Genomic DNA, 24,945 nt, shown 5'->3' on the forward strand with positions numbered 1-24,945 from the left:
TTTATCAGGATTAAGAGAAGGCATCGCATGATGCGCGTCCATGAGAATCATGGCTATTACTTGCTAGGTCAATATAGGGATGTACAGCACCATCCATGTACAGTAAACCTGTATGTCCTTGCACGGTGCGCAGTGCATCACAGAGCCAAAGCAGACAGGAAATAACAACCCCTCACTCCTCCACACGCACCAAATATTTATTTGAAGTAGCCTGTATGATTGCTTCACCCGTTGGAGGACGGTGTGAATGAGAAAAAATCCGCTGAAGTTAGAAATCTTCGGGCCATCTCCATTGGATTGTTTGAACAAAAGCTGGAGTTCATTGTATGTCAGTTTGCTTTTAGGAATTGCATGTGGTCTCTCTCGCTATATCACTTCCTTTTGAAATCTCCTTCCAACCGAAGCTATTTACACGGCGGTTGGTCGGGTTTTCCATGTAGACTCCATGTCACCCACTGCGGGCATCACACTCGGTATCGGAATGCGGGCATGGCTGAAATAATAATTTGGCTGTGGTTGGTTGGTAAGATTCAAAATTCACGTGGATGGGCATACAAACCGATTGGAACGGGGTGAGGGACAAACCTGATATCATATTGAAATATTTGGTCGCTAACTGGGCTTCTTCGATAGTGTTGCCCAAACGTCATCCACGCGCGTCGTATAGCTGCGTGAATAATGGCCAGTAATAAACACCGCGGACCCATCCACGACCGTTATTAAACGTCTGGAAATAACGTGCGGGTTGGAGAAATGGCAATCGATGCATCGACGAAGGTGACTCGAGATTAGGAACCGTGGTAGAACACAAGCATTGTATGCCAAATCGGTAGGGTTTCTCAAATCTGCCCATTGTATATTTGGTACCTCAAAGTGCCATTGTCTGCACAAGGCACCAAACAAGAACAGATCAACCGACATCCCAGGTCAAAATATATACAATCGAGTCTCTGTAAGTCTTGTCCTGCCCACAAGCTCATGGCAGAAGAACGTGATACAGAGCACTTCCGAGCAGCAGAAGTGGTACAAACTGCCATGCATGTTCATTCCTAGCTCCCATGAAGCAGTCGATAACCCATGGTCGCACCAAAGTATCGCTGTTTAAAGGAAAAAGGAAACAATAAGAGGGGAGCGAGAAGGGTATCGCAGACGGGACAACCAGCAACGCGGGGAGCTTCAGCAGGAACAGAAATCTTAAAACTGCCGTTACCGCTAGACGTTTGCATTTAACAGAGGTCCATGCAAGACAAATTGTAGAAAGAAGAACCTGAAGCACTGAAGCCAAACTATGTCAATCATTCCTAGTCCAAGGAGATAGATAATCCGGTGTCAAGGCAAAAAACATGCAAGACGTGCTGAATTTTAGTATGCCGTATCAAGGGAGCGAATGAATGCGGTACGTCGATTATTTGATAGAGTGAGACACTTTGTGCATATGGTAACTGCCTACCACCAGCTAAAAAAGAAATTAAGTGAAACGATCGATTCAGTAAGGACCAGCGACGTATTTATTGCAACAGTTGTTGGTCAAAATCTCAATGGAGCGCTGGGGGCATTCCTCGTACTAGCAGTCGTTCCCGTAAGTACTCCGTAATAGTTAGTATATAACTTTGGGGAGAATGTCATGAAACATTGGGAATCCGTGGGCGATAATAGTTTTTTGCCAGAAAGCATGGCAAGCACCACGATGGCGGACCAAACCGATGGCCATGTTTAGGATACAAGGTTTATTCCCTCCATCCATTTTCTCTTTTGAATAAGCAAGTTAGCCATTGTTCAAAGCATACACATGATAAGAGAATTAGGGAACGGAATTTAGCACCGTGTTTCCAATGAACTCTACTGTACAGGACAAAGGATGTAGATGGTTAGATATACAGGCGATCGGACATCCAAGAACGATGGGACCAAGGTCTGGTCTCATACGCCGTGGAGAGTTGCGTCTCATAGGAAGAAGATTCCTTCGGAATTAGGTATGTATGTACAGTACATGTCCAAGCACCTCGGAGTAAATTGGAATATCTAACGGTATTTTCTGCAATGTAATTTGCCTCTAACGAGTGGGCGGATATTGAAACTGTACATCAGGAAGGGAGTAGCAAGGCTAGTTGGCACTCCGCCCCCATGTGGATAGGATTCCTCAGTGTATTCGAACTGTAGACCAGCATCGAAGAGGGCAGTTCGATAAATGTGGGAATGAAAATAATAAAAATAATAAAGCAAAGTTTCTTGGTTAAATATCAACTGAGAATAAGGTCAGGGATACTGATACCCAAGCCTCTAATATAGGACATGCCACATCCACTATCTCCCCTTGCCCTTCTTTGAAGGTCGCGCATTTTTCTGTTTCCTCATCTCCTTCACCTTTCTAGCCTTCCTTATATCCTCAACAGTTTTAAGCTCACTTTTGCCACGACTCGTAACGGCTGCCTTCTTAGCACCGGAAGAAGGATCAAAAGCCTTCTCTGTCTCACGTTGCTTTGCAGCTTCCAACTTCTTTTTCTTTTTCTCGTAATCACCTCTAAATTTATCGGGAGTTTTGGGTGCCTGCTCTTTGCGATGCCTGTACTTTTTGCCCCCGGGCATACCGGAACCAAGGCCAGGCGCTTCCGCCTCTCCGACCCTTGGTATGCGGCCGATCCTCTTTCCTTTCTTCCACGCATCAAAACGTCCACTTCGGAAACTTGCCGCAATCTTAACTCCACTCTCGCCACGGACGAGAAGGTCGCTTTTACCTCCTTTCGAACCATCCTCGTCGTTTCGACGGGATACATATTTCTTTTGGCGCTTGTCCCAGCGCATGATGGAGCGTGGTTCCCCAAAGCCCCGTGAAGTACTTTCGTCGCCCGCAAGATCCATAGTCGCGATGCGTGAAGATTCAACGAAATTGGTGTTTGAACCTGAATGAACTCCGTATGCACGATCTTCAGCCAGAGAGTTGGATGCAGGTGTGTACGACATGAAATACTCTGGGTTGTGGAAGGACTCTCTGAGATTTGGATTATTTGTGTCCTTTTTCGAATTAGATTTGCCAGACTGTGGATAGGAGAATGTGACTTCAAGTTCTGAATCAGATGCGAGCGACATATTGTCAGCAGCAATTGCATTACCATTCTCGTCATCGAAGTCACGCAACTCATCCGCGTCATCGTTATCGTCCGGCGGGTGATGGTTAGCTATCCTCAAGTCGTGCGTGTTATTTTGTGCGCACTCTTTTCGCTTTTTCTTAGATTCAAGTGTCGACCTCATTTTTCTCATCATATCAATCGCCTCATCATTCCCATTCTTTCCCCCACGTCTGCCACTGATCTCGAAAATAGTTTCCTGTGGTTTGTAACCTCCAACGCGAGCAAGCATCTTCTCTCTTTGCTCCTCCAATCGGCTTGATTCATCATTAAAAAGTGGATGCACCATCATCCACTCAGCCGATTCAACTACTGCTTTTGCTCGCTTAGCGCTTTCACCGGAGGCCGAATTTCTTGTCCTCATGTACAGTTTTTCGCCCTTCATTGCAACTTCGCGCTGCAATTCAACATCGACATCTTCATCCAAAAGTTTGGTCATCCATTCAGTGTAGCGGGCAACCTTGTCTCTCGGTAAACTACCCACAACCACATTCTCGGCGTAGTTGAGTTGGTGACCCGAACCTCGTCCTAAAATCAAAGGCCGACCAAGGAAAAGTTGAAGGTCGAGCAAATAGGGAGTATCCGATTCTCGGATGAGGCTGTAACTCCAACCAGTCTTGCCAGCTCTAGCAGTCCGTCCAACACGGTGAACAAATATCTTAGGTTGTGAAGGGAAATCATAGTTGATCACATTGGAAAGTATCGGGATATCGATTCCTCGGGCTGCAACATCGGTTACAACGAGAATATGTGTTATTCCGGCACGAAAATTTTGAACCTCGATTTTGCGAGCGGTTTGGTCTAAGGAACCGTATGCGTAGGAAACGGCAAAGCCAGATGTACGAAGTATTGATGTTAGGTAATCAACATGATGCTTTGTAGCCGTGAAAATAATCGTAGAGTATTCAGTAGGCGATTCTTTATGGGAATTTGAAGTAACTTCGGACCGCTTCCGTTTTTTTGAATGCTTCACTTCTTCCTTAGCGCGTTTATGCGCTTCTGTCTCTCCGGTAGGGATTTTGATCACTTCATGTAAGACATGTAATAGAGCGCCCTCTTTCTCAGAAGACTTCACAGTGAAAAACGCGTTTTGAAGGTCCGGTGAGATCTTGCTTTCCGCATCGAGGCGGATCAAAATTGGCTCCTGGAGACCTGCTCGAGCGAATTCCACCAAAGACTTAGGTAAAGTCGCAGAGAATAGAAGGGTTTGCCGTGATGAAGGCAGACCATGGAGAATTTCGGTTAATTGTGTTGCAAAGCCCATCTCAAAAAGCCTATCTGCCTCATCGAAGACAACATAGCGGATACTCGACAGATCCAAGGACATCTCTACTTTCAAATGAAGGAATCGTCCAGGTGTCGCAATAATTATATCTGGGTTACTCGCCATGTATTCAAACTGTTCCTCCAGGCTATCACCGCCAACCAACAAAACGGATTTCAGGTCAGTCCCACGACCCAATTCTTTTACGACCTTGAGAGTCTGTAGGGCCAATTCTCTAGAGGGTGACAAAATCAATGCCCTAGACCCGAATTTGGCGCTGTGGCTTTTTAGCTTTTCAATCATGGGAATCACAAATGCTGCAGTTTTCCCCGATCCAGTCCTTGCCATTCCTACAACATCTTGATCATCCAACACAAGTGGAATAGTTTTCCGCTGAATGGGCGTTGGGACAGAAAATCCTTTCCGCGTAATGGCCTTGAGAAGAGCTGCATTAAGCCCTAGAGACTGAAAACCTCCACCCTTTTTCACAGTTCGGCCTTTAAGATTTGACGCTTTACGGTTTGCTGCTGTTTGCTGAGCAGCAATGAATTCTTCGTCGCCATCAGCGCCATCATCGCCATCGCCCATAACATCGAGGATCAAGGTTTCTTGTGGCTTTCTTTTCTTGGAAGGTCTCTCGAGATCGGAAAGATCATCCTGCCCCTTAAAGAGTAGATTTGAGATATCGAACTCGTTCTCCGAGGCCGCTGGAGACACATCTCGATGAGGCATGGCCATTGGCGAAGAGGCATAGGCAGGACACAGATTGAATATGTCAGTCTACCAAGCTGGGATATCCAAGAAAATCCCTGGCTCGGGGCTAAAGTTCTCCAGCGACAACTTCGTGCTCATCGACCCATGTCGCGGAAAAGATGTTGTTGTCTGGGAGAGTCAGTGCTTTCGCATCCCGCATCAAAGAAATGCAAACATCCAAGAGACATACCGTTGCCCAGAATTACCACTCGAGCCTATGTACCGCATCTCTTGCACAGCGTAAATTTTTTATCCATTGAATACTAGCAATATTTTTCTGGTGTCAGAATTCGGAAAAACTACGAAGGGAAGGCGGTGAGTGGAACAACATTCCTCCGATTTCCGACAACCCCCACCAAATTTCTAAGCGTGTCCATAGAACGCGTTGACTGACACGTCTTCGCGGGAGGAAGTCAAGGCGGGGCGGATTTAGATATCATATCAAGACAACCAAAAAAATTGTATCACCACCTTTCTCAATACCCTTTCTCCCTAGTTTTTAAAACACCCCTCCTGCCATTATGGGTTGGTAGCCTCTTGTTTGTTGGTTTTAGTATTTTCTCAAAGCTAATATAGTCCCGCTCAGATGGTGAATACGCGAACTACTCAACAACTTTTTATGGTGCGCAAGGTGGCATGGGCGGAGGGGGTTTCACAGGCGGTGAAGGAGGTAGCCAAGGAGGCAGTCAGTCAGACGGAAGGGTATGAATATGATACTACCACTAAAGCATCTCTCACTGTCCTCGTCGCCCGCGGCTTGTCGAGTTACTCCTTGGCGTGGCTAACAAGCGCGCTTCCTGGTTTAGGGCTATATGAAAAACTCGCTTCGTCCTGTGACAATAAAGCAAACGCTGGATGCGACCCAAGCGCATGGAGATGCAGATTTTAAAATTGATGGCACGGAGGTATCACAGGTAACCTTCGTCGGCCAGGTCCGCGCCGTCAGCCACCTTACTACATTTGTCACTTATAAACTTGACGACGGCACGGGGGAAATTGAAGTAAAATTATGGCTCGAAAAGAACGCAGTCAATCCCACAGGAGATGATATGGATACGGGAGATGCTCCACGCTCCTCGGAATCAGAAATTCCAATCAACGGGTACGCCAAAGTTTGGGGAAAACTTAATAACTTCAACAATCGACGGAATTTCGTCGCGCATGTCATCCGCCCTATAACGAACATTGATGAATACAATTGCCATTTTCTCGAAGCCACAGCGATTCACCTATACTATACGCGAGGGCCAGTAGGGGGCCATCTGGGGGATGAGAAGCCGCTCCCTGGTGCAACACATGCCAGTGGTGGGGGTCCTTTCGCCGGAAAGACTTTGCCTCCAATGTCGCCGCTGGCTCGGAAGATGTATGAGACTTTGAGCAACACGCCACAGAGCAACGAAGGACTCCACGTGCAACACCTGGCGTCACTGATGGGTTTGCCTGTTGGCGAGGTGTATAAGGCAAAAGAAGAGCTGCTGAGCCTCGCATTGATATTCTCGACCGTAGATGACAACACCTTAGCAATTCTAGAGTATTAAACATGATACTTCAAATAGAAATTGCGTATAGTTCTTCCGATTTACGTGTATTGGTATTAGATTAGGAGATATCTTATCGCTGACCTTGTCGCCAATGACATCATGCCACTTGATGATGCATCATATCAGGCTTAGCAGTCCATTTGCTGGCTCACGAAAAATCAAGATAAACTCATAAAATTTGATATCCTTCAACAACAATAAAAAGGTTATCCCATGATCGGATGTATACATTTCAAAGCATGAGCGTCGGCTTTCCTTGCGGCTCCTCGGCAGAGCGCCGTGACTAAGCCAATATCTGACTCAAGGTTTTGCCGATATCTTTTTAGCCTCATCTGGAGTCCAACGTCGGATAAAATCCAGCAGATACTGGAGAATGGTCAGTGAAAAATGAAATAACCCTTCCTAACTCTGCCTACTGCTCCTGGCGTTTCGTCTTTGGCCAGATCCTAAATAATAACGGCAACAATTGCCCAACCAATCTTTTTGGGTGGCGCTCATCGCCATGTCCACCAGAGCAGCTGGAGATGCGCTGCTTCCAAACGGGCTTGAGCCCGCCCAAGAGGAGTGTACACAAGAAAATGGGCACACACATGCGCAAGAACAGGAGTGTCAACACCTTCACGAAGAACATTCGCAACCCCCCCTCTCCACAGTAGTCGAAAACCTCCATAAACAGGTCACTTCATTCCTCTCTGAACCGCACGACGCTTCGAGCATGCTGTATAGAGTGCAGAACCAAACCCGCATCTCTCTCAACGTCATTCAAGAGGCACTCAAACGCTTCTCCCTAAATGAGCTCTCCCTATCATACAACGGTGGCAAGGATTGTCTAGTAATGCTCATCTTATTCCTATCCTGCCTCCACCCACTACCCACGACCGAGAGTCTGTCAAAGGATGGAAAACCCACGCCTCCCCCAACTACAATACCTGCCATATACGCACAACCACACCACCCCTTCCGCTCTGTGGAGGAGTTTGTTGCCTCCTCCTCACATGACTATCACCTCTCCCTAGTCCGCTATACCACCGATCCCCCGCGTTCAACCCTTCGTACTGTTTTCGCCGCTTACCTAGACCACCACCCGCAAATCCGCGCCATATTCGTCGGCACTCGCCGCACAGATCCACACGGCGAGAAACTAACGCATTTCGACCACACAGACCACGGGTGGCCTGGCTTTATGCGTATCCACCCCGTAATCGACTGGCATTATGCTGAAATATGGGCGTTTATTCGGCACCTCGGGATCGAGTATTGTCCTCTGTACGACGAGGGCTATACTAGCCTCGGCGGGACAAATGATACACATCCCAACCCGAAGTTGAAGATAATAAGCAACGAAAACTCGAATGATGATCCGATACAGCGACCTTCCTCTTCATCATATACTTCAAATGGCGGAAAGGCTCGTTACAGCCCTGCTTATGAGCTTATGGACGACGATGAGGAACGTTTAGGACGGGATTGGTGATTATAAAATGCAAGGGATATATTATTTTAGAGCATTTTTTATTGTTATATTTTCCTTTCTTCTGCATTCTGCGCATCGTTGCTAGTCTCTCCCTTGCTCGGCACTATACACACTGCATATATCTATATTATTCTCAATGATAGATTCAAATCGATAAGATTTCAATTGATATTTTATTCTTAGATAAAAATTTTACTGAGAGATTGATTTAAGCAGTATTCTGCCCCTAAACAATTACCATTTGTGCTGGGGCGGCCGAAACTGGCCCCATTTGACGCTGGCGCTTGCAAATCACACATATGTTATTGGCCAGAGAATATGCAGTGTGGGAACAGAATACCCTCTAGTCGTACGGAGTATATATCAAGATTTTGGCCCTCAGGAATGATTGATTGATCCACAAGCCCCTGCTCCTCAAATGGCAATTCGCCGTATGTTGTGACTGTTTGGTCCATAAGTGATATCCAATGAGAGCTTCAAGACGAATATCCAAACGGCACGCATCATCTTTGCTTGGGTGCTTTATTTCAGACCTGTTTCGTTTGGCGCCCATCCCCCGGAGAAGCGCTAATTTTTTCTGCGGACCAGTTGGGAGAGATTGTAAATATGTTGATATTTCCAGGTTATCGAAGGGAGAGATCTTAAACAACACGAAGCTTTATATTCCTGCCCCCGGATTTTCAACTTTATTCTGTTACCAGAGATTTTTCACCTTTCAGCCGCTTAAGAATGTGCGACATCAAGTACAATCAACTTGAGTGCTCAGAATTCGCCCATCATCCCTGGCCACACAACGCCAGTCGATGAAAGCTCCCGCAGTATTCGCTGTCAGAAATGTGGTGACTGGGCCCTGGCCGGATCTCGCTTTTGTGCAGTCCGTGGGTATCAAAAGAGCCTGATCTTGAAACCCTCCCAAGCCAGAAAAGAATATAGATGCCGTCAGAGGTCGATATGGAGCCTGTCCGAATTCAAGGTAATTGGGGGAATCTTTTCGTGCAGAATTCGTGTACCTACGCTCTTTTCTACAGACATGCTACTTCCGGATATTGACTTTGGATCCGCTGGTGACCCACCCTCTGGATTAAATATATAAAGCGGGGTCTGCCCCTGCACAAAACATTTCGCCCTCACTCGTTGCACCATGACCTCGATGCTCGACCGGTTTTTTAATTGTGACTTTGCGGGCTGTCTGCTACCAAGTGTTCGGGGACTTGGTCCGTGTGAACGATGCAGTCTTCAACTCTGCCTAACCCATCGCCGTTCACCGTTCCATAAGTGTGATGACACGGTCTGTGCTGCTAAGTCATGTAGTTAGATTGTCTCTGACAGCTTTTAGCCCCTTGCAGATGATTTGTTCGAAGCCAACATACATGCTGAAGTGGAAAATATTCGCGCGAAAATCAATGACAAGGCCGTTTGCGACCGTGCATCCAAACTAAATGGCGGTGTCAAATGCATGATTGAGCACCCACCAGCCTGGGGTCGCGGATCCCTCATGGGCTGTGCAAACTATCACGCCCGTATTTGCTTCACTGATAAGGGCTCTGTTTGGCTCCTTCGAGTACCTCGAATGAATGGCAATGTCCCTCAATCGCTCGTCAACTACATTATCAGAAGCGAATACGCAACTCTCAAATTTCTCGAGACGACCAAAGTGCCAGCTCCTCGGGTTTTTGATTATGGGATCATTGGTGACGGAAACAATGAGTTGGGCGTAAGCTATTTACTGATAGAAGAAATGCCGGGCAGAACTTGGAACTCGCAAGGTCCGAACGGAAAGCGGTTTGCGGATGACAAAGACAAGGAAAGAATTTGGAGTAGCTTGGCAGATATTCTGATTGAGCTCGAACGTCATCCATTCCCAAGGGCTGGGTCTCTTCTCCCAGGTCCTTCACCTTCTGATCCGATAATATCCGCGATCGCCAGTGAGAGGTTTCTTGTTCTGAGCCCTTCTGGGCCGTTCAATACATCCAATGACTACTACACTTCATTTGTGGAGCAAAATATGGCCCTTATCACCGATGGCCAGCTTTTCACATCTTTTCCCGTGAATGCCTATCTAGTATTCGCATATTTGAAATCCCAGCTGCAGGCTCTTGCAGCGAAGCCAGCAGAGAATTCAGTGGAAGCTACGGAGCAGTTCTACCTCAAGCATGTGGACGACAAGGGAGATCATCTGATGGTGGACGACGAGTTGAACATCATTGGAATTATAGATTGGCAAATGGCTCGAGTCGTCCCCGCCGGCGAAGCGTTTGGGCCGTCTTTAGTTACAGCAGAAATGGGCGGCATTTACAATGGCAGGTCGTCTTTGACTGTCCATGATCTTGCATTGGCATACTTCTTGAAAACAAAGGGCGCGGTTGCTTTGGCTGAAACAATGAGTGGGAATGAAAGAGTACGCAGATTTTTCTTTGGGCTTGACGTTGATCTCTCTTGGGAAGAGACATTACCTCTAATTCGAGGCATTTGGGCTGCGTTTGGCGACGATAAAGACAGAGAATGGAGAGGCTGGAAGATGAATATGCTGGGAGAACATACTCATGACGCGCGTCTTAAGCACATTTTAGATAGATTTGGAGCAGGGCCATGATAAAATTCCGTGATGCTTGTTCTTCATGAAAATGGATATTTATGCCGTATGGTCATTAGTTTCAATTTTTTTTAAAAAAAAAAAGCTCTTCGAAAGACCACACTGAATTCGGGACAGCGCCCACAGAAGGGCCTCACCCCGCCACCGAAGACCAGTCACTATCTTTTCTGCTAGGGTTTCCGAACTTGAAGATTTCGATTGCGCTCATGAGAAGATGGGACCCTGTGGAGCATAAATGTTTGACCTAAAGAAAGTGCTAACTGTTATTGGAGAGCAAGTATCCTGTCACAGAAGTGTCACTGAGATTTTACCGGACAACATTGACATCCAGGTCTTTCAGGCCGAGGGCCTGTTCCAGTGAACGCATGGTCGCATGGATGACCAAAGTCTCAAGAATAACTATTTAGCCAAATGACATGGTTCCATTATCTAATTATTAATCAAGACCCCATATGTCGATACTAAAACTCCCAAAAGGACAACAATGCATCTAAGAAGCGCTTCCTTAATGGAGATAGATCCCTCGAAGCTTAATATCATCAGGGAGATCACGCGCTCTGATTCGTCCTCAATATTCGAGGTAGATCTGGATACGCAAAAGTATGCGCTGAAGCTTTTCCACGACACTGGATGCACGGAAAAAGGGCGTGATTTGGACCGATTTCGCTGTGAACTGAACGCATACAAGAAACTCCGCACCTCTGGTGCCTGTGCTCGCAGATTCGTCCCAAAATTCTACGGCTACATTGATCGAATGGATCCCGCAGCATTCCATCCTGCTTTCCAACATTTCGCCCAAGATAAGCTCAACCCTAGGGCAATATTACTAGAATACCTCCCAGATGCAGAGGCCTTAAACTGCGTGAACTATTCGGACGAGCTCTATCCGCAGGCAATTGAGGGCATGAGGGAGATACACAGGGCGGGCGTTCACCACCAAGACATCTACCCTAGAAATATTCTCCTCGTTCATGGAAACCCCGATAGGCTGGTGTGGATTGATTTTGATGTTGCAACGACCTTCGCAGAGTTTGGACCCGAGCAGCTGGCCCGCTGTGACTACGAGATCGCGCTTGTGAAGGGATTTGGTGAAGCACTGGTAAAGGGCTCCGTTGCTCCCACTTTTGAAAAGCATGCTAACTTACGAAAATAGAGACATGATCAAGCTGAAGGTCTTCCACCGAATACAAAATTTTATTAAGGATTTTATGGGTCTTTGGAGATCCCGACAAATATGGCCGCGTTCATGTATTTTTGTAACAGATGTGAATCGGGGTGGAGTCTTGATTACATGTAGCGCTGTTTTATTGCGCTTTCTTCATTGAATTGACACTTACTTTACTGTACGTAGAATCTCCTGATTTCTGCACCGAAAAAGAAAGCCTGGATTAAGATATTGACCTACCTTGAAATTCCCGGTGCAAGCAGGCCGGAGGACACGACTCCGCCTAGCCGCGCACTCCGAACCCTCAAAATCCAACCTCGAAACCCTCTTTCCAGATGCCAAAGTTATCCACACAGACATGACATCACATCTCTATCCGCATGCTGTGCTCTGCTATCCGGCGCAACCGCCGTCTACCACGTCGGATCCTCCTTGCACTCTGGTGAAATGGACATGGGCATCAACATGATTGACGCTGCCATACCCGAGAGCCAGAAACCAGGGAACGTGTTCAAACACTTCGTTTTCTCCAGTGTGCTCGGTACGCAAAATCGGAATCTTATGCAACACGACCTGGAATCCCGCGTTGAGGAGCGCCTGTTTCTTAGTTCGTTGAATTCCACGATTCTTCAATCGACTAATTTCATGGACGCGTATCCTGTCACACAGCTGGTGGGCCAAGATAATCCGTCGATCCAGAGACTTTGGAATCCACATATGCCGAATAGCGTCATCGCACTCCGGGATCTAGCCGAGGCGTCTGCGATTGTGTTGAGTGAGAGGGAGAAACATTTTTTCGTGCAGTATCCCCTCGTCTCGACGTTACCGGTTTCTGATGTGGAGATTGTTAGCGCTATAGAAAGACACATTGGGAACTCTATTGAAACAAAAACGCCTAGTTTTGAGGATGGTGTTGAAAATGTTATTGATTATCTTTTTGGTGGGAAGCAGGATGCTATTTACGCGGGTGAGGATGTGGATAATGATTTGAGGAGACTTGCTGCGGATGAGGATCTTCGGCCCGACATTACAAGGGACGAGGCGGAGCGGCTTGTGTTATTTTATAATCGTCGTGGACTCAAGGGTAATCCGAATGTTTTGCGGTGGTTGCTTGGGAGGGAGCCAACTAGTATTGAGGAGGGGGTTGGGTTGCAATTGGGATAATTTCATCGCCATAGGTAGTAGTGCAGTGCAATACTATCTTTCATGGCGCTCCCAGGTCACCAACGTCACTATGTGGATTCATTGTCGTCATTCAAAGGATAAAGAACGGCGGCTATTGCCACAGAACATACTTCCTCATGGCCGCCGCTTGGAGTTGACCAACGATGTTCCAATGATTATGAACTTGTGGAATGTCCTTGGCACTTTTACCTCGAGCTGAAACATCGAGTTAACGATTGAACACATTGAGAGTGTCCGCCGCCCACCACAACGCTGTTCGACCAAGGTGACCAACTGAACTGATGTCGACATTAGGCAATTCTAGCAGATGGTCAACAGCCCAGCTGAAGCCACGAGTAGAATTCGAAAATAGAATATCCACAAGACACTCAAGCTTTGTTTCTCGGCCCGTACCCGAAACTGCGCTTATCGATATTAACATACCCGCGTAAAGACTCCCCTCGTAAAAATTAGACAACATTGTAATTCCAGTATGGCAGCTTTACGTACAACACTGTATTTCCCACATATAGACCGAGCTCGTGTAACGCCTAGCATAGTCGGAGACGGCCCAGCTTCCACACTCTGGGTTAGTAATTCTCTACTTTCTCTGTAGCAGTTTGTTAAGAGCTCGGCATGTCTTTCAGGCTCTTCAAGAGCTGGCATATGACTCGACTTTTCAAGCACGGCCCATTTGACCCGTGGTATTGATTCAAACCAAGGCCCCACGATCGAATCATTATTCATGTCGTACCGACTGATAGGAGCAGTGCTGGCACTTCGATGTATTTCGCTGTCTTGATGGCATCATAGTCATGCATGAAGCCTGGCTGGCGGATGAGGGAGATACCTTTCTTGCCATTCGTCTTCCACATTCTCGTGCTGTTTTCCCATGATGCTTCAGTGAGTACCGCAGGCCACGGTTCGAGTATGCAGAAATGCTTTTTCGAGAAGCGTTCACACGCCTCTTGGTATGCTGGGATGTCGTATTCCCCATCCGCATCCATCTGCATGACAGCATCAATCACGGGAAACAGCCGGAACAATCGTCCTCTCTCTTTGGCGGAGAGAGCTGCGCTCGGACATGAATTGGCGATAACCAACTTGTGAAGGCCACGCGACTTCCTTCCAGAATATATGCTGGCTAGCATACCACCCCAGCTGGGGCCGTAGATAGAGAATCCAACTTTTCGCAGCTCGAAATGGTCCACGAGATTGTCAAGCTCAGCACAGAACAAATCAAAGCCCCAGAAAGCTCTCATCATCAGCTTTATCGCGGATGAGAGACGAGCGTGAGCACCCAACCTAGTCATACAAGATGCAAGGAATGCCTGCAGCTTCGAGTGGCTTCGCAAGATGGAAATGGTACTCAGAGCCAGCGCCAGGACCCCGGACCCGATAAGGCGTTGCGAATCCATCAAGACTTGCAGGAGAGACGGAGTGTCTGCGCACTCAAACCCATAATTCAAGTCAATGTCACAGTCATGTAAATTCATCCTTGATATTTTGGGAGATCAACTGGCCCATCTTCTGAAGCAAGGCGCCTTGATAGTCATATAATACATTCAAGAAGATGGAAATAACAGCTTGCTTGATATTCTTTCAACTCTGATTGAGGTCAGCCACTCGAATAATCATTTTTTCATGATGATGCACTTATCAGTCTCAATTTGCAATTCACTGCATGGCACCAGTGCAGGAATTCCTAGCAAAATTTTCTCCTGCAGTAGATATCAGTTGCGCGCTGAGTTGAGTCAGTTCTTCAGCTTTGTGTGCTTTTCTTGGTATTCTCGATCATCCACTGAGGGATTCTCCTGGTCTAGCAGCTTGAGGTGGGGATAGAACATGGCCAGCAGGTCCCGGAAAGCGCAGGCGTCGGCTCGGCCCGAAGCATTGGTACCACCGACCGGCTTCCCGGTATTCGACTGCTGCCCGTGCCGACCTTCGACGCTTATATAGGTGATAATTCGCATATGGTTGCACCAAAATCTCCGTTCAAAACTTTCAATACAACACTAGTACTATCTCACACCTTATATGATGGGAGCAAATTTCAGTTCCATTATTACTATTTTGTAAGGATCACATACTAAAAGCTAAGGTCAGGCAATTGCCCCTTGATCGTCTTCACATCACTAACTAATACACATGCCCATTTTTAAACCGGAGCTCGTAACATCATGAATCATCCATCTTCATTTCATCATAAGCAAACATGGTACTATGTAGGACTAGAAATGCTCCCATACCATAAACAGATAACATCAAAACATACTTCAAACGTCACGGCAATGGCCAGAGACAAAATATTCACCGCTGAACTGTTGGGGACGTGCTGGAAATAAAATATCTGGTATGGATATTGTCCGTAAGCACGTATTGGATAAAAGAATGACTTTCTGACCATCGGGGATAACAGGTGAAGGAGCGAAGAGCTACCGTAAAACTTGTTGTGAGGATATTTCAATACAATCAGTTTTCCATGATACCGTGAGTCGTTATCCATTAATCGTAACTACGTGTGGCTGGCGATGCGATACCGATGATAACTTCAGTGCTAGAGAGCCGCAGACGAAGTAATTAAATAGCTGTTCATACAGAGCCGGAAAAAGACTCAAACAAAGTCGATAAGCCCTAAAGCCCTAGGTGGATGATTTTGGGGTCGCAACAGTAATTTCCCTTCGGCAACCAAGAGGGGAAGTAGATCCTGCACGGTGATTTTCTTTCCGAGGGCTAGAATTCTCGGATCTTGTCACGCCACCTAAAACGGGGAGAACGGTTCTAGAAGACTCTGTGGAAAGGCCATCTCCATATGAATCTTGAGTACTGAGACCCGGGCGACCGCGGAAGGTCGGGGTGTTCTCCACATTTCCATTACTACGTGCTCCCCAGGAGTTAAGACGAAGACTGTTCACGGATTTATTCATCATTGGGCCACTACCAAGGTGTCAGCTCTATATCGGGGGAGAAATAAACTGGTTTAACTTACGGTGGGGATATTGACGTCGCTGGCGTCCAGACGGGGCCATGCCCCAATGGAGAAGGGAAGCTAGCCTGTGAGTTTGGACTAAAGTGGGAAGCTGTCTGTTGCAAACGCTGAAGAGTTGGCGACGGGGTAGAACCATTGACCAATTCGACTGAATAGTTGTATTCACCAGCACGATACGCACGACGTTCGTTACTCTGCAATTTCAGCTGTTTCTGCGCTTTCGTGTCTGCAAAGCGGAGGAGAAGCTTAACCCCATCCTTAGCTGTGACGTTGTGAAACTCAGATAATACTTTTTCCGCAATTTCGCGAGACTCGAACCTTCAGAACATACCGCAAGTTAGCGCCCACAAAATATCATCGGTGTAGAAGACGATGTAGCTAACCTCGCAAATCCAACCTCCTTACTGACGCCGGTTTTCTCATCGCGGCTGATTTTCTCGGAGACAACTTGATACGGTTGAAAATGGCGACGCAGATCCTAAGAGCTCATTAGGAAATATTTCAAAGAAACATGATGTGGCAAGAGATATATGAAATCTAACCGCTTCAACCCAGTCGATGGGAACATTGGTGCAATATATGTTAGTAGAACTCTTATCTTCAAGATCCTTAAGTCGAGAATTACGAGATTTCTATGGAATGTCAGTTCTTCTTTTGGCTCGGACAGATGTGTTTGAGTAGTTTCAAGTGTAAATACCTGGGCAAAGCTGGCCTGATAGCCTAGATGAAAAAAACCTCGAATACAGTTCTCGCAAGCATCAAAGCTGAAAAACTGAACAAACCCGAATCTAGACAAGTGAGGGATCAGCAAATTACCCCATTAACGGAAGCAATGCTCAAAGTAATACGGACCCTTTGCAAAGGCCAGTTTCAAGGTCAACAATTGCCTTGCAACGGTCAATTTTTCCAAACCGAGATGCGTAAGCATGTAACATCTCATCAGTAGTTTCAGGTAAAAACCCCCGAATATAAACATTGGTGATACCCTCTCTGTTCTCCAAACACTTGGCTAGAGTAAGATCCGAGGGGTTGGTCCACATGGCAGGCACTGCACGAGGAATGGAAGGATCCTGTTGCGTCAACGCATCGAGGTCCTGCAGAACATAGCCGCTGGCACCCTTCATCATTTGGAGCGGGAGATATGGTTGAGCAGGTACCATTGATGGAGATGGAGTGCCATAATTGTAGAGCATTGGGGGACGATCCATGGGTGCAACTGCAGGGTAGCACTCTTGCTGTCCAGCTTGATCAACCCCTGGAGTACACGGATGATTTTCCTCGATAGAGGACCAAGAATCCCGACGATGGCCAGTGAGTTCGGGAGCCTCGCCGTTCAGAGCATAAGGCCAGGTATACCCTGCCACAGAGCCGGGAACGACTGGTGGAGCAGTCACGAAGTTCGGGTATAATCCCGCAGGTAAATATGGCACTGAATTATGCTGGTCAGTAGCCTGAACATGGCGTTGTCCATACTGATTTGCAGCGGGTACACCACCAAACATACTTCCATTAGGCACTATCAAGTATTGCCCATTGTATTGACGCTGCATGCCAGACATATCGCCATTTGCACCGTGGGAAGCATGGATATTTCCCTTGAAAGAGGCAAACTTGCCAGCATAACGCTGGTTCTGTAAGTTCAGTCCACCAACCGCATGGGTTATAGCTTGAACGTTGGAATCCCTCATATTTCCGTTCACGCCGTTAGGCTGAGAGACGTGATGATAGAAACGGTTCTGATGTTCTTGATTGTAAACCGAGTTCCGTCCGTGGGCAGGGCCAGCTTCACCAGAATGATGCTGCTGTTGAGTTTGGGTTTGCATATCCCCAAGTTTGGTTTGCTATAATATTAGAATATATTAGGGGTCAGTGAGTGGGGTGACCTAAAAGGCAAAAAGTTCTCAAGTCTCGTAGTGGGGCTCAATCCCATACATGTTTTCAAAGGCAGAAAGAATGACAAAAGATTTATATTGAGCTAATGGCTTAGGCAGGAGGTAGGGTTAGAAGTTGGATTAAATAAACGGTAGACCCAACTCCATAAAACGAAAGAGTAGGACTAGAATGAATGAACGAAACTAGCAATCTCAATAGTATATCAAATAACACTTACCTGATTAGTTGGGGTAGAAATCGTCCCGTTGATACCAGGTTTTGCGGCGAGAATACCGAGCTTCTCCAAGATATCCATGTTAGCGAACACAAAGTGAGAAAAACAACAGGTAGATCGTTTAAGGAACGAGATTTTAAAAGTAGGTAGAATACTGCACCTAAACAAGCCCTTTGGATCCGGAGGAGAAACCCAGAAGAGGCCGTGGGTGCAGGGGCCCAGGGGACAACAAACAACAGACGAAAATGAAAAGGGTTAAAAAGAGAAAACAGATGGGGTTGGAATACAACGAAACAAATGGCGGGAGTAGAAGAAAGGGATGCTATAGAAACAACAGTGATAAACGAAAGAACTGCAAACTGAAGCTGGAGGAATGAAGGTCTTAGAGATGAATAAGGGGGGAAAGGGGCCCGATACGGTAGACCGAGAGAAGGTAGCTGTTTTGTAACAGCTAGCTTGTCTCGATGCCGATGGTAAACAGAGCGAGAGGAAGAGTTTGAGATGGATGATGAAGATGATAATGAAGGGAGATGGAGAGGAGAGGTGGGAAAAGAAGTGGGAGAAGAGAAGAGATGAGATGAGATGAGAGGTTTAGAGGGGGCAGTGGGAGGGGGGCCGGGTGTTGGCCGGGGAAGGCACGCTGCAATTTCAGCAACAACACAGAAACCGCCACCAGTCACTGCGGCGGGAACAACACACTGCGCCTTACGATATTCTGTTGTCATTCACCATCGGGAAGAGGCAGCAGTGAGTCTCCTGCACTTGGAAACTAGAGAATTGAGAAATCGAGGAAAGAACAAGCGGGGCTATTATGGTAGTCCTTCCAGATGGTTTTGTTTACTTCTCCCTCCCAGCTGGCTGTTTGTATTTGAGAAGCTGCTAACGTGCGTGTCTTGGACTGAAAAATTGCCTAAAATCAACGGTAGTGCCGCTTTTTGTATATATGACACAGCGTCTCTAGTTCCCGACAGAGAGAGAAGGAAAGGATACCCACCCTTCTTTATCTCGTCAAATGGAGAGAGCATATAGCTTGGAAACAAGCCCCAGGGAGAGAGATAGAGATGCTCTTGCTTCGGCAGCCAGGAAAAACATACCCAGAGAGGTTTCTCCCTCAAAAACCTCTTTAAAATCGAAAGAGAAAGAAAGAAAGAAAGAAAGAAAGAAAGAAAGAAAGAAAGAAACGAGATCGAAATCCACATAGCTCAACCATGTCAGGCAAAACATTATAACCGGAGCATGAGAATCACTCCCGTGGCCAAAAAAAGAAACCAGCCTCAAAAATCAAATAACCATAGCTTTAGCAGCCAAAGCACGAAATATGGTTATTATTTGGCAGGCAAGAAAGAAAAACCAGAGATGGCTAGAGAGACAGAGTGGGCTCGAAAGGGACAAAACCTCCTTTCTGGTCGAATGGGTACGGAACTCTCTCCGCATATTTAGGAGGCAATAGGGCCGCGAGGAAGTCACCTCTCTACCACCAGTTCTGTCCTCGAAACTTTGTTAGATAGATAATCCTGCTCTTTAACACAGTTAATGTAGGATGCATGATTTGAGGTAGGGTTGGCAGACCCTTTTCTCAGTAACTAAAGGTTAACCAGTCACGACCAGACACCGAGTCTCCCATCTCCTCCAGATCCTCAACCTGTCTATCAATTATATTGCAACAGAGGAATCAACGTTCACAGCGTCCCCACTACCCCCGTACTGCCAGACAACCCACGCCGGAGAAGACGGCAAGTGAGGAGGACGATAATCTTCTGAACAGGCACCAGCCAAGCCAGCCACGGCGGACTAACTGCTCGGGAGACAAAGAAAAAAAAAATTGTGATGCCTGAGGAAGTGCTGGATCTACAGATGGAGGACTCCGTACTTTCCCAAGCAATCCGAGAAACCAAACCGATTCAGTGCAAGTTTCCTCAACATGCGTGGTGAAAATTTTGCGGACCCAAAGCAATTGCATATTTGATGGAAATTACTTAGGCAAATATTTTCTTGCATCAGATGTCATGTGATCATACAATGTTGGTCTCAGCTACCTCAGACAGAGTACATGCAACTGTTACATATATATTGAAGGATACTCCTTTAATTAGTTAATATGAAAACGGAAGACACAGCAACAATCAATAAAAGTTATGGATATATAGAGTAAAAGAAGCAAATGAAGTTAAAAAAAAAAAAAAAAGATTCGGTAATAAACGGAGGGAAAATTTTAGAAGATGAATTCTATGCAACCCCCTAGTTGTACAGGGTAGACATAAATAATTATATATATCCAGAAATTGGAAAGTGCGGATTGAGCAGAGAGCTGGTAGACATAGAAGAAAAAAGGAAAAAGGAAAAAAGCAAAAAGGAATGCAATCTATGATCAAAACAAGAGAGACAACAAGAACTAACCTTGTATAACAAAAGCATAAACAAGAAAAAAAAAAAGCAAAGCAAAGCAAAGAAAAGAAAAGAAAAGAAAAGAAAAGAAAAGATTGGGGAAAAAAATTACCCCAAATGTATCCATGCATACCATACCATGCTATACCATGCGCATGTCATAAGGGTGTCTTTCCACTTCAACCCACACTACAAAGGAAAACCAAAGAAGCAAAAAGAAAACCACGAAATCCTTAAACCCCTTCACTCCGCCACTCACTCCAAACTCATGACCAAACATCCTCCTGATATGACCCATTGTTCCGCATATGCTTCACAAGCTCCTCGCCCTTCTCCGGCGCCAGCCCGCGCTGCTCCGCAATGATCTGGCCAAGGACCACATTTACCTCGCGCGCCATGTTGGCCGCATCACCGCAGACGTAGAAATTGGCCTTTTGGAGGAGGAGGTCGTTGACAAGCTTGGCATGTTCGCGCAGCTTGTGTTGGACGTAGACCTTTGTGGAGGTCTCACGGGAGAAGGCGGTGATGATTTGGAGGGAGGAGCCAAGTTTTGACGATAATTTCTATTTATTTTGTAGATGGTTGTAGTGGTCAGTAAGGCAATTTTTGCAAATTTCTTTTTTAGGTTGGGAGATTGGACCGGGAGGGTCGCGATGAGAGGTTGAATGGGTTTGGATTAAATGATTTTTGTACATACCTCCCACTCGTCTTTATACAAGAAATCCTCCTCGCGCTTTCTGCAGCCGTAGAATAGAATAGTTGGGCCGACGGTATCCCCCCTCTCAAGCTGTGCGGCACGCTCCTGAATAAACCCGCGGAATGGAGCGACACCGGTACCAGGCCCAACCATGATGACGGGTTTGGCCGGATCTGACGGGAGCTTGAAGTTGGAGTGGCGCACATGGACGGGGACGTGGATGCCGTCATATTTGTTTCGGGGCCCATTGATGGCGTACGTTAAGCCGTGCGGGTCCGGGTTGGGGTCACCATGTTGCTTCTGCTTCAGGGCCAAGAGATAGTTTGTCGTGACACCTTTGAGATTGTGCGTCGCGCCTGGGACACGGAGTGATTCCACGATGGCGGTGACGCTTATCTTGTTCTTTTGTAACAAGGAGGAAGACGAGATGGAGTAGTATCGCGGTTGGATTTTAGGGATACCTTCGATGAGCAGGGAGAACGGGACGTCTGAGAACGGTAACGAGGTGACGCTTTGCAGGGCTTGAGCAATGTTCATATACTGGCTGGCAATCTTCTCTTGGAAGTAGTCCTTGTCGCTGCCTAATCGTTTCAATTCATTGCGCGAGGATTCGTCTGGCGCGAAGGCTGCGAGAGAAGCGACGAATTGACGAGATACGGGACCGCAGATTTCCATATGATACCTCATGACGGCGTCATACGTTGTTGGGGTAGGGAAAGGAACCTTAGCAGTGACGTCTAGAGGCTTGATCTTGATAACCATATTGCGCTTATCTGTAATTCCAAAAACGGTTGCGAACCGGTCTACCTCTGCTCCGGCATTAGTGGGCCAGATGGCGATATGGTCGCCGGTTTGGTAAGACAGTTTGCTTCCCTCAATATTAATTTCCATATGTAGGCAGTTGCGGTCCTTGACGGTAAAGAGCTCCCGAGACTCGACGATGGGAGCAATGAACGGGTTGTGTGCGTGGTATGGTCCTTTCTGCTGGCCTTCGAGGTGGTTCTGGTTCGGTTCTCCGAGGTAGACATGGTCGGCCTCGGGAGACGTTTCTGGTTCTTCAATAACGGAAAACACTGGTTCGTAAACGGCCTCTCGTTCTTCCAAGTTCATTTCCTCTGACAGAGCCTTCCACATTGGTTCTTTCCAGGCCAGATAATCTTCTTCCATCGTGCCCGCACCGTCATCGCCTTCGCCAGCTTCTCCGATTCGTTTGGCCCCAAGTTTCCGCATAGTGGCATCAACATTTCTTACCATCGAGTTGAAGTGTTCATAAGTATTATTTCCTAAGCCAAATGCGACATATCTGATGGAAGAAAGAGGACTGTCATCTGGTCCTCCGCCACCCTCAAATGCGACATCTTCGCCCGTAAGGAATTGGTAGAAATCCACAGCGTTATCCGTAGGCTCGCCTTCGCCGTAGGTGGCCAAAACGAAAAACATGACCTTGTCTTCGGGGAACTTATCCAGATTCTCATAGTCGTAATCTTCCAAATCAGCAACCATTGTCTTAAGGCCGAATCGCTGGGATCCCTCTTTGGCCAACCGAGAGGCGTAGTCCTCTGCGGTGCCGGTCTGGGAGCCGAAGAAAATCACACAGTTCTTGCCGGTTTCGTTTAGTTTCTCGATGATATCTCTTGACGCTCCAGCTTTTGAACCATTTGCGGCCGCAAAGTTCGTTGCATAAGGGTCCTTGGTAAAACCCCATAATGAGCCCTTTGTGAAATAAGCGACGGTACCAACGAGGATGGCCACCAAGACCACCATGTCCAAAGTATCGACTGAGGCCATGGTGAGGAACTTGGGCACCAGACGAAGCCAAGAAGAAGACAGAAAGAAGAGAAGCAAGAAAGAAAGGGGCGGGGGAAACGAAGCGGAAAGGAGACCGGGTAGGCGGAAGAGAAAAGGCAGATTCAGTTCCTGAGCAACGAAAAATAAACAATTGTCAGTTCGATGCACCTCCCACAAGGTAAGAAAGGGGAAAAGGCATTCTAAAAACAGGTGTGAAAATGGTACAAATAAAATAGCAACGCACTAGTTGGTTAGTAAAATAAAATTAATCAACTAAGTCTGATTCAAAAAGGGATATCAGGCGGAATGTCCTCTCGCACCGTGACCGGGAGATCCGGTGAGGGAACAAAGGAAATAAACGGCGATGGCCAAGGACGAGGCGAGCGGGTCTCTTTATTTCCACCACCTACTGCTGCGCGGTCAAGGAACGGAGAGGACAGTGTGCTGCAGTTAGGTGAGGCGGAGGAGGAGTGTTGTTGACTGTTGCGAAGCCGGGAGTAACTTTCTGCGAACCCGTTGTTTGGGCCGCGATCCGTGCCTCGGCTAGGCCAGGGTTAGTCGTTAGACTGGGCCCTGAGGCTGTTCTCTACCAGCGAAATATTGCTGCGAATTTTGTGGGTTTGTGTTTCTATTCCTGTCTAGCCCGTTTCCTGCGGCCACTGCGTATTATCACGGCCATGTGAGCTGTGACGAATCTACGGTCATGGTGACCAAGCAGTCCTGTCTGGTTGTAGTAAAACAAAGAAATGCCCCAGGAAAAAGCCACCAAATGTCGACCATACAACCAGCTCGCCTTCTCTCAATACTCATCTATATATACTCTTCTTTTCCCAGCCTGCTGTTGCTCGCCAGTTTATACTTGTATCAGCGCCACTGTCCTGGGCGTGTTTGCCAAAAAGACATGACAACATCCGCCGAGTGTTTTCTAGAAGTGGGCGCATGCGGCGACATTCGCTATCTGTTCAAGGATGGGAAACAGATAATCGTCAATGGGACTCTGTCCATTGATCTCAGCTCTATACCCTTGCTTGAGGATACTACGAGAGTGGAGGGCGAGAGAGTTACGCATGAAAAGAGGTACACGAAAAGTAATACAATCCTCATCAAGGACAGCGATTTTCCCAATGTCCCGCGAATTGACTACCACACCATGCGGCATGGGACATGGAGCGACTGTTTACCTATCGAATTCGGCCACGGTACTGATCATCCAGAGACCGTGTTCAAGCTGGCTGCCTGGAAGACCAAACTCGTACATCGTGATGCTACCTTTCTCTCTAGGCTAGTAAACAGTGATAATATTGTCCGCTTGGTGAGCATCGTGACCGTCGAGGGTCGTTTCGCTGGGTACGGAATGGACCTACTCTACGAACTTCGCTCTCCTCTTGGTCCTACGACGGAACGGCTGAAGGAGATGTTACCGGATTTTATTCAGGACACAGTCGAATACCTCCATCAAACTGCCCATATATACCACTGTGATATTAGGATGAGTAATATCATGGTAAATGGACAGGGTAGGTTAAAACTCATCGACTTTGATATCGCGGAAATAGATGTATCGGCTTCCCCGCGCACCTACTTCCCTACCGCCCAGTTCTTTCTTGGTATCTGCCACAGGCTCGATCACCTTGACGTAGGTATGTCCGTCTTCCTCATGTTTATGGTGTTGTCAGATACGCGTGAAGAGATACCCGCCAACGCCCTTGACCCTTTCAATTTCTACATCGACAATAACCTCCAACGCTCAGCTTACTTTCAACATGTGCAGGACGCGGTTCAAGGGAAGCTGCGGGCACACCTGGAACGTCCAGATGCGGAACTTTCCATGCCCTACAATCACGGCGAATGCTGACACGTTGGATACCTGTCCAAACTGCTGGAGAAAATAACACATGAT

At 47.0% G+C, this 24,945-nt stretch overlaps 9 protein-coding genes across 9 annotated transcripts; 5 read left to right on the plus strand and 4 right to left on the minus strand.

The window, feature by feature from the left end:
- Window positions 1–2,304: 2,304 nt before the first annotated feature.
- On the minus strand, window positions 2,305–5,127 carry HCBG_05108 (ATP-dependent RNA helicase DBP10; the record flags this gene model as incomplete). The annotated part of the gene is made up of 1 exon (XM_045432157.1): window positions 2,305–5,127. One exon carries the CDS (start codon window positions 5,125–5,127, stop codon window positions 2,305–2,307), a length of 2,823 nt encoding a protein of 940 aa, XP_045287369.1.
- A 601-nt stretch (window positions 5,128–5,728) lies between these two features.
- On the plus strand, window positions 5,729–6,860 carry HCBG_05109 (single-stranded DNA binding protein p30 subunit; the record flags this gene model as incomplete). Its single annotated transcript, XM_045432158.1, has 2 exons — window positions 5,729–5,827; window positions 5,949–6,860. The coding sequence occupies 2 exons, from the start codon at window positions 5,729–5,731 to the stop codon at window positions 6,678–6,680; spliced, it is 831 nt and encodes a 276-aa protein (XP_045287370.1).
- A 71-nt stretch (window positions 6,861–6,931) lies between these two features.
- HCBG_05110 (FAD synthetase) lies at window positions 6,932–8,157 on the plus strand (the record flags this gene model as incomplete). The annotated part of the gene is made up of 1 exon (XM_045432159.1): window positions 6,932–8,157. The coding sequence occupies one exon, from the start codon at window positions 7,186–7,188 to the stop codon at window positions 8,155–8,157; it is 972 nt and encodes a 323-aa protein (XP_045287371.1).
- A 933-nt stretch (window positions 8,158–9,090) lies between these two features.
- On the plus strand, window positions 9,091–10,763 carry HCBG_05111 (uncharacterized protein; the record flags this gene model as incomplete). The annotated part of the gene is made up of 3 exons (XM_045432160.1): window positions 9,091–9,130; window positions 9,504–10,555; window positions 10,728–10,763. The coding sequence occupies 3 exons, from the start codon at window positions 9,091–9,093 to the stop codon at window positions 10,761–10,763; spliced, it is 1,128 nt and encodes a 375-aa protein (XP_045287372.1).
- Window positions 10,764–11,234: 471 nt separating this feature from the next.
- On the plus strand, window positions 11,235–13,079 carry HCBG_05112 (uncharacterized protein; the record flags this gene model as incomplete). The annotated part of the gene is made up of 2 exons (XM_045432161.1): window positions 11,235–11,849; window positions 12,102–13,079. 2 exons carry the CDS (start codon window positions 11,235–11,237, stop codon window positions 13,077–13,079), a joined length of 1,593 nt encoding a protein of 530 aa, XP_045287373.1.
- Window positions 13,080–13,549: 470 nt separating this feature from the next.
- HCBG_05113 (prolyl aminopeptidase) lies at window positions 13,550–14,575 on the minus strand (the record flags this gene model as incomplete). The annotated part of the gene is made up of 2 exons (XM_045432162.1): window positions 13,550–13,593; window positions 13,834–14,575. The coding sequence occupies 2 exons, from the start codon at window positions 14,573–14,575 to the stop codon at window positions 13,550–13,552; spliced, it is 786 nt and encodes a 261-aa protein (XP_045287374.1).
- A 1,146-nt stretch (window positions 14,576–15,721) lies between these two features.
- HCBG_05114 (sporulation-specific protein) lies at window positions 15,722–18,256 on the minus strand (the record flags this gene model as incomplete). Its single annotated transcript, XM_045432163.1, has 5 exons — window positions 15,722–16,016; window positions 16,069–16,386; window positions 16,611–16,700; window positions 16,921–17,909; window positions 18,179–18,256. 5 exons carry the CDS (start codon window positions 18,254–18,256, stop codon window positions 15,722–15,724), a joined length of 1,770 nt encoding a protein of 589 aa, XP_045287375.1.
- Window positions 18,257–20,826: 2,570 nt separating this feature from the next.
- Window positions 20,827–23,045, minus strand: HCBG_05115 (NADPH cytochrome P450 oxidoreductase; the record flags this gene model as incomplete). The annotated part of the gene is made up of 2 exons (XM_045432164.1): window positions 20,827–21,123; window positions 21,258–23,045. 2 exons carry the CDS (start codon window positions 23,043–23,045, stop codon window positions 20,827–20,829), a joined length of 2,085 nt encoding a protein of 694 aa, XP_045287376.1.
- A 901-nt stretch (window positions 23,046–23,946) lies between these two features.
- On the plus strand, window positions 23,947–24,900 carry HCBG_05116 (uncharacterized protein; the record flags this gene model as incomplete). The annotated part of the gene is made up of 1 exon (XM_045432165.1): window positions 23,947–24,900. The coding sequence occupies one exon, from the start codon at window positions 23,947–23,949 to the stop codon at window positions 24,898–24,900; it is 954 nt and encodes a 317-aa protein (XP_045287377.1).
- Between the last annotated feature and the right edge of the window lie 45 nt (window positions 24,901–24,945).

This window comes from Histoplasma capsulatum (genome assembly GCF_000150115.1).
Source record: "Histoplasma capsulatum G186AR genomic scaffold supercont2.6, whole genome shotgun sequence".
In the NCBI taxonomy this organism is placed as follows: Eukaryota; Fungi; Ascomycota; class Eurotiomycetes; order Onygenales; family Ajellomycetaceae; genus Histoplasma; species Histoplasma capsulatum.